We start from the raw sequence: 8,129 nt of genomic DNA, 5'->3' as shown, positions 1-8,129 counted from the left end.
GGCCGCGGGAAGCGCGAGGGCGGCGGGAAGCGAAGCGGGAAGCACCGCGAGGGCGGCGGGAAGCGGCGCGGGCAGAGCGCAGGAAGCGGCGCTCCGGTCGCCGCGGTGATGGCGTGGCGCGCGGCCCCGCCCCCGCCGCGCTGAGGGGAGGCGGAAGCGCGCGCGCGTTGCCGCCGCTGTCCGAGTTGTGTGGGGCAGACCCTAGGACCGGCCCGGCCCGGCCCGGGCAGGGCCGCTGTTCCCCCAGCCCCCGCCGCTGCCGAGTTACCGCTTGGACAGCTGCCCGCTGCCTTCCGCAGCTCCGGGCGTCCTGCGGGACGAACAGTTTTCCTTTTCCCGAGCTGCCGCCGGTGCTGTAGGGAAGGAAGGCGCTGGCCCGGAGGACAGCCCGGCTGCCGCTGGCCCGGGCTTCGAGCGCGGCGTCTCCTCTCCCTGCTGGGCTCTGAGCAGCGCCGTCTGTAAGTAGCAGCCGTGGTCTGTGCCAGGTGCTTGTAAAAGTCCGCGTGGCTGCTGAGTTAACCAGCCTGGCAAGAGCAGTGCAGCTGCTGCTGCTGCTGAGAGTGCAAAGGCCAGCAAAGTTTGAAAGGGGGTTGTAGCCAGGTTGGGCCCGGGCTCTCCTCCCAGACACCCAGGCATAAGATAAGAGGACAAAGCCTCATCTGCACCAGGGGAGTTTAAGGTTGGACATCAGGTGGGTTTTCTAAAGAGAAAGGGTGATAAGACATTGGAATGCGCTGCCAAGGGGAATGTTGGAGTCACCATCGCTGGAAGTGCTTAAGGAAAGACTGAGCATGGTGTAGTTAACAAGGTGTTGTAGTTCAGATGTAGGTTGGGCACGATAATCTTGGAAATCTTTTCCGACATATGTTGCAAAACTACGTTGGATCCTGTAATCAAAGTATTCCTTTACAGTTTTCTCCAGTAAGTCGTGTTATGCCTCTTATAGGGTGCTGAATGTGCCTCATGGGTCTCAGGAGTTTTCTGTGCACGTGGTTTTGACAACGTCTATATCTTTATTTAACTGTAGCATCATACTAGTAAGCCAGATTCACACTGGTGTTCACACTGGTATTTAGCTTATTGTAGTCAAAACACTTGATGATGATTGTTCAGGAAGGGGGTCCTCAGGCAGCAGCCCTCCGGAGCAGCTTCTCAAAGTGTTTTTCTTGGGTTAAAAAAAAATGTTCATGTGATACTGAGAAGCGTGCCTTGCTTTGTGATCTAATGTAGTGTCATTATTTTCATAATGACATTTCATTTCATTGTTTTGATTCTTACAGTTGATTCTTCAGGGGGCTCATCTCAAAGTATAGCTTAAAAAAGCTTTGTGAGTAGTGGTAGAAAATGTCACACAAAAGCTCTAAGGTAATCAAGAAAGCAAACGTTTCTAGCTCCTTGGAATCTGAGGATATCAGCTTGGAAACCACAGTACCAACTGATGATGTTTCTTCCTCTGAAGAGAGAGAAGGTACTGTAAAAATCACTAAGCAGCTGATTGAACGGAAGGAGTTGCTCCATAATCTTCAGCTGCTTAAAATAGAATTATCACAAAAAAACTTGATGATTGACAACTTGAAAGTTGAATATTTGACCAAGGTAAGTAGTGTTTATCCTATCATTATATAGTCTTTTTTGATTATGGTGCTTTTAGATTATGATAGAAACTTTTGTTCTGAAAAGAATTTCTTTGAGTTGCATTATGGAGATCTGCTTAGTTGGTTTAGGGGTTTTCTTGGTGTGTTTTTGTTCTTTAGTGAGAAGATGGGGAAAAAAGATAAGGAAAACTTAGCTGACTTGTTCAAGCTGTTTTACTTATAAATAAGGGAGGATCTAGTTTAACCTTTCCTAATTACAAAGGAAAAACACCCGTTTTCTTTCAGAAATGACAAATAATTTTGTCATTCATGTTGGTTGCATAACAGGGCTTTGAACCTGAACTTGTAGAGTACTAGAGAGGGTGATCTGAATACTCTTCAATGCTTTGTGAATGAAGATCAGGATAGAATATACCAACGTGCTAACAGTAGATTTTGTTATGTACAGCTTGCATGAAGATGCATGAAATTAAGAAAGGTGTAAAAACATTGCCACATTTGTGTGCAGTTCATTTTTACAACATACTGTATGCTAACTGGTTTTTATTGGTTTTCTGCTCTGAGTTTAAGCCTAACTTGAAATTAATTGAACAAATAGCTATTTGGCTGAAAAAGACACATTTAAGGGCTAAGCCTTTTTTTTTTTTTTTTTTTTTTTTTTTAACCTCATAGAGTCAAAGTCTGTATGTGTGGAAGTCCAAACTTCCATTCTGTGAAGTCCTAGTGTATTTAGAGGTCCTGTTAGACAGCCATTATTGCACTGCCCACAGCATTGGGATCTTCATATTTTTATTTCAACTTACTCTTTTTGTAAAATATTTTTTAAAAATTAATATGTTAACTTGTTTTGTTTTATACTCACATTCTTTATATTTAGATTGAGGAGTTAGAGGAGAAGCTTAATGATGCAATCCATCAAAAGCAGCTGTTGTCTTTACGACTGGATAGTCAGTTGGCATTACAGCAAGAAGATGCCAGGTATGATGGAAGTAAAATTAAGAACTTCATCTTTAACAAATCTGTGAATTAATTTGAATTTGTGTAAATAAGTTTTTACCAGAAACAGATAATAAGTAGTTGCAGGAATAGGTTTTCTTTTGCAGATTATATTAGTGCTTTCATTCTAAAAGTTGAATTTACATATTTAATTTGCATATAAGTAAATTTGGATTCAACTCTCACTGGCTGAAGTTTGTGGATTTGGTTTTATGTTACCTAAATTCAAAATTTAGTAGGAAGAGGTAGTGAAAGTGTTCTTAAAACCAATAAAGAGCAAAAGGACTAGGCAGAGGTGACAGAATTTCCATCAATTTAAACAGCATTTTTAACAACTGCAGCGTAGAAAACTTGGAAAGATAAGTGCATAATGTTTAGCTCTCCCAATTAGTACTTCTTATTTGTCAAAAATGCTTTCAGTTTCCAAACCAACTTTCCATGTTGGTTTTCTGAAACATTTGGAGTTAACCTGAAAAATAGACTGACTAACAGGCTTCTCGAAACCATTTTGTCAATTAAGTATCTCCACACCTGTGAAGGAAGAGCATTACATAGTTTCATGTTAAAGTAGGGCTTATGGGATGTGACTACTTCCAGGTCCTATTCTGTAGTGATGCTAAAACAGATTTAGGGATGTGGAGACAGACCAGAGATTAGTTCCAGACAAGTCTTTCAGCTGAGAGCAGCGTATTGTCAGAAAAACGTTTGTCACTCTGAATGCTTAGATGCACCAGAGCGGAATATTTTTATGCTGGCTATACTTGAGTTATCTAAGGAGTGCTCAGTAAAAAAGTATTCGTGTGCAAACTGTTACTAATACGTGTAAAAAGGTTAAACTACTTTTCCCAATCTTTTCATTAGTTTTCTTGTCAGTCTTTTACTTCACTTTTCATCCTCATGTATAATTGTACACACCATGGAGTGTGGCCTTATGTGGCTGCTTTGCTGTCCTCAGACTTCCTGTTACCTGTACCTTACCAGTGGGGTAGATGTTATCTTCTAGTACTAGTTAGTATTTTTTTTATTCCTTTTTAAGTAGTGCAGAAATGGCCATGTTTTAAAGAGTGATTTGAATATGTTTTTAAGAGTTCCAGGTAAAAAATAAATTTAAAAAAAGTAGGTTAGCTGTCTTTTAGTAAGAGAAACACAACATGATTCACTGATGTGCAGTTTCTGTTACTGTGTAAAACCTTATCACTGATGATAATAGCAGTGATGGTATTTTAAGGCTGTAAGTAAGGTTGCTTGTTTCTATTGTAGTAGTGGTTGGTTTGTTGCCATTCATTTTTTTTTTTAATAAAGGACTCCAACTTTTTATGTTACAGTGGTTAGACAATTAGGGGTTGGTATGACTGTGCATGTGCTGAAACTTGGTAAGACCCAAATTCAAGTGATTTACCAGCTCCTTGGAGTTTCTGTGGAAATAGATTCCACTTTTTCATGTTTTTAACCTTTTAATTGGTAAATTAAGTTTAGTTCGTAAATTCAAGTCAGCATATTTGGAGATTGTCTATTCTCAGATTCAGCTTTGTATTGTCAATGACTATAAAGTTCCTGTCTTTTTATATATGCTGTATCTGATATGACTGTTTAACTATGGTGGTGCACATTCTGGCACTAATTACATAATCTCAGTAAATTTTTCCCTCTACAAAATGAGCAGAAATCATTTCTTTGCCAGGGTATTGTGAAGCTTTGTCACTTGTGTTGCCCACTACCTGATATGCTGTTTTCAAATCGATCTTCAAGGAAACATCAGGCTCTGATGAAGCAAGAAATGGAAACTATTTTGTTGAGACAGAAGCAACTGGAGGAAACAAATCATCAGTTGAGAGAGAGGGCTGGAGATATCCGTCGTAGCTTGCGAGATTTGGAATTAACAGATGAATGCTATGAGAGGCTGAAGTCTCTTCCTGAAGATCAGCTTTCTATCCCTGAATATGTTTCAGTAAGTATTGTCTTTTGTACTGCTCTAAAATATAAACTTGTATCTTGGGTCTGGCTGGGACAAAGTTGACTTCCTTCATAACAGTCTGAATATTGCTGTGCTTAGCACTGGTGGCTGAAACAGTGTTTTAGCTGTTGCTGGACAACATCAAGGTATTTGCACAACATCAAGGCTTTCTTTTTTGCCCATCCTGCCTCCCCCTGCCCCAGCAAGCAATGAATGGTCATGAGGTTGATAGGGGATACAGCTGGGAAGCTGACCCAAATTGACCAAAGGAATCTTCCATACCAAAAAATGTTGTACTCAGCAGCAGAGGAAAAAAGATGAGGTGGAGGGTGATGGCTTCCCAGTGTGGTTATTGCTCAGGGACTGGCTGGGTATCAGTTTTGATCAGTTTCCCCCAGTTTCTGGGAGGTGATCACGAGTTCTTTGCTTTTTCAGTTTCTTTTTTACTTTTTAAGTTCACCTCTCTTTCTTTCAGTAATTGTTTAGAAAACTTGACATCTGAGTTTTATTGCTTTAGTTCGTTCTTCTCACTTTTTCCTCTCTCCTGCTTCCAGGGGTGGCAGCGAGTGGGTGAGCAGCCATATAGGCTGCTGGGCAGGCTCAACCCATCACAAGCTGTAAATTATGGTGGATTGTGTTTTGTGGTTTTTTCTCATCTCCAACTAGAAATAAAGGGCCTTCAGGCAGATGTGTTTCTGGATCAGTCTCTTATGATTGGGTTCCAGTAAAGAGAAGAAGCTTTTAATCCCTGATTCTGATGTCTTGAAGGAGAGTAGAACTGCTGATTTATTTTAAGGAGGTAAAGCAGATGGGATGTTACTATTAAAATGTGAGCACATGGATGGTATGAAATACAGCAGGCTGAAAAAAAGAATTTGAAACTTGGTTTGCCAGAACCACAAGCTGGGATTACTCTTGCAAACATCCCTTACTTTTCTCTTAAGCTTTCCATATGTCCCTTTCCTATTTGGCTAAACACAGGAGACAAAGTGTACCTTAAAATATACTTTAAGATTCATTTTCTTGATTTAAGACGCTTGTTAATTATGGTTTGTTAATTATGGGTATGCAGAGAGGCCACAATATACTCTTGTTTGCAATAAAAAGCCTGTGGAACATGTCGAGAGCATCCCAGCTGACTTAGGAGAATGAAGAAGATTTAGACATATAAGCCTTAATTTACCAAAATGTTAGCATTGTACTTATGTATAGACCTTGTTATTATGGAAGCTGTAAATAATACAGTGTTAAAAACCTTAATACGTTTTCTGTGATATAAATGCTACATGAATGAATTCTCCGGGTCAAAGTCATGCTTTACTGTGCTCTAGATATGTATAGAGAAATAAAAATTGTCACCCTTATCTAAAGGATGCTCTTGGGAACACCTTTTAAAAAGCTGGGCTTTTGAAAGTGTTAGGAATATCATAAGGCTCTGTGGGATAAACAATAACATGTAATTTGATAGGTTATCACCCCCCTAGCTGATTACAGTACCCACTGCCCTGTGCAGAAGTATTTAATGGGGTTTTGTTGGTTCCTGCATCACCGTTGTTGAAAAAACCAGAAACTGAAATCCATGTCAATGGATCTATTGAAATTGGTGTGCAGGAAGTTCAGGACTTCAGGAATTGATTGACAGTCAGTACAAAAGAGTTTGCAGCCAGGCAGGATAGATACCAGGAGTTAGTAACCTTGTCAGCTGCTTTAAGTGAAGCTGTCACAGCACAGTTTAGATGTAATTTGTGAGTAGAAAATGGCTGTCAGAAAGATGTGAAGTATGAGAGATGAGTAGCAGCCACCTTCTACCCTTAACCTTCTATTTTTTTACTCTTGTGTTCAACCAGTAAATGGTATTTTTACCTGTGACAAAAGCTCCTCTACGTAAATGTTCAGTGAAGCTTTCTTCTTCGCACATTACTTTTTCTTTCGAAGAAGCCATTTTCAGACCTCTTCTTTTTCTGGACAAGGCATTCTAAAGATGTATTGTAGTAAAGTGCTGTTTTCCGCTTTATTCAACTTCTTTTAGCAGAGGATTAGTGTGAACCTAAAGGTATCAGTTATGCTTTGTGGTTGTTCATCATTACTTTGAGTTATGCAGCTGGTACAGATGCTGGGAGGCTACAGAATTGTTTTGCACATCCTGTCTGTGCATCCATTTGGCTACCAAAGGCTGGGGAAAGGACTTTGAAGGGAATGCTGTTTCCTGCTTTGCTTGCCTGGGGAGAAATTACGCATTTCTAATGGTAAAAACAGTTAAATTTTTTAAATGGTAAAATACGGTTAAAATTTCTGACTCCAGAGCTAGGTGCAGACTAATATAGCCCACTGATACTTGGGTAAAATTTTCCTTGTTGAGAAAGGGTCCTGCGTAGACAGCTTGAGCAAGATATTTTCTATATTTTTTTTTTCTTTTTATCAGTTATAAAATATGCCCTTGCAATTCTCTAGGATGGAAATAAACATGTATATAATGCTGAGACTATTTGAAACCTGGTGTACTGGACAAACAGCAGGAAGAACTTAAATGTGAATTTTGTATATAGAGATACTGTAAATTTAAAATACTGGAATTAAAGCAAATGTAAGATGTTTTTCACTGTTCTTCCACAAAGGGGTGCAATGGTGACATGTTAGAACAAAGCCTAGGCAATGTTTAATGACAGCTGAAAAATTATATTTTACACATCTTTCTCTTAAAATCATGCTTTTTTGTTTTGAACTTCTATGTAAAAATTCAGATTTTTGTTTGGTCATTTTTAAGCAGTATATGTGTAATTTGAAAGTATTTCAGGCTGTTAAATGGTTCAGCTGCCAAGCACCAGTTTAGTTTGTTCAGTAAAGTGAATCTCTTCTGTACAAATAACTCATCTCACTGTAAAAAAAAAATCAGCAATTTTCTAAAAAATGGTTTCTTCAAGTTCTGTTTGAACTGATTTTAATTGCCATGTCTTTCAGGTATATCATTTTGCTAACTGCAGCTCAGTTTCTGTTTGTTTAAGAAGGCAGTTAACTGATGCAACTGCTTTCACAGAACTTCATTTAACAGAAGCCAACTTTTTCAGTCTCTGCTGAAATTTTTACTTCATTTATTATTACACCCATTTTTACTTCATGCTAGTTTTCTATAAAAAGTGGTGGGCCCAGGCTAAGAGTTTTTTTTAAAATTGCCTAGAAAGTGGTAACTCTACAGCACATCAGTATAAACTTGTGATTTTTAAGTTATGCAGTTGTTTCTGAAATCACTTTCAGAGTAAGTTTTGTTTCTGCTATATTGAACCGGCAGGAGGGAGTGTGTGCTTTGACTGCTGGGTTACATGAATGTTTATTGGCTTGCAGACCAGCTAAATAGCAGCAGTTGAACTGCATTAACCTCACCCTCATCTGCTGCATTCATTTGCACTTCGTTATTACCATGCAATGATCTTTCCTTGGGAGGGCTGTGTAAATGAATGTATCCTTGATACTTGTATCCCATGTAATCTTTGTTTCCACTGTGAAATCTGTTTAAGGTTGTTGTGTTTTGGGAAAGAATTGTGGTGTGATAGCACAAGTTTCCTAGGGATATTGCAGTAAAAATTCAA

General features: G+C 39.4%; 1 protein-coding gene across 6 annotated transcripts in view; it reads left to right on the top strand.

The window, feature by feature from the left end:
- The window catches only part of PIBF1 (progesterone immunomodulatory binding factor 1), a 104,390-nt gene that overhangs the window by 143 nt on the left and 96,118 nt on the right, over nucleotides 1-8,129 (top strand). For 2 of the 6 annotated variants that reach the window (XR_015284540.1, XM_023929676.2), the window contains exons 1-4: nucleotides 51-458; nucleotides 1,281-1,596; nucleotides 2,473-2,573; nucleotides 4,341-4,539. Coding sequence is in view for 4 of the 6 variants with exons in the window: in XM_023929676.2 (XP_023785444.1) it covers nucleotides 1,345-1,596; nucleotides 2,473-2,573; nucleotides 4,341-4,539 (552 nt within the window). In the remaining 2 variants the exon portion in view is untranslated. Of the gene's footprint in view, nucleotides 1-50; nucleotides 692-1,280; nucleotides 1,597-2,472; nucleotides 2,574-4,340; nucleotides 4,540-8,129 lie in introns of those variants that run through there. The other 4 variants (XR_015284541.1, XM_086881078.1, XM_023929750.2 and 1 more) reach the window with 3 other exon arrangements.

The sequence above is a fragment of the Cyanistes caeruleus genome, chromosome 3 (genome assembly GCF_971803275.1).
Source record: "Cyanistes caeruleus chromosome 3, bCyaCae1.hap1.1, whole genome shotgun sequence".
NCBI lineage: Eukaryota > Metazoa > Chordata > Aves > Passeriformes > Paridae > Cyanistes > Cyanistes caeruleus.
This window is presented reverse-complemented; position numbering and strand designations above follow the sequence as displayed.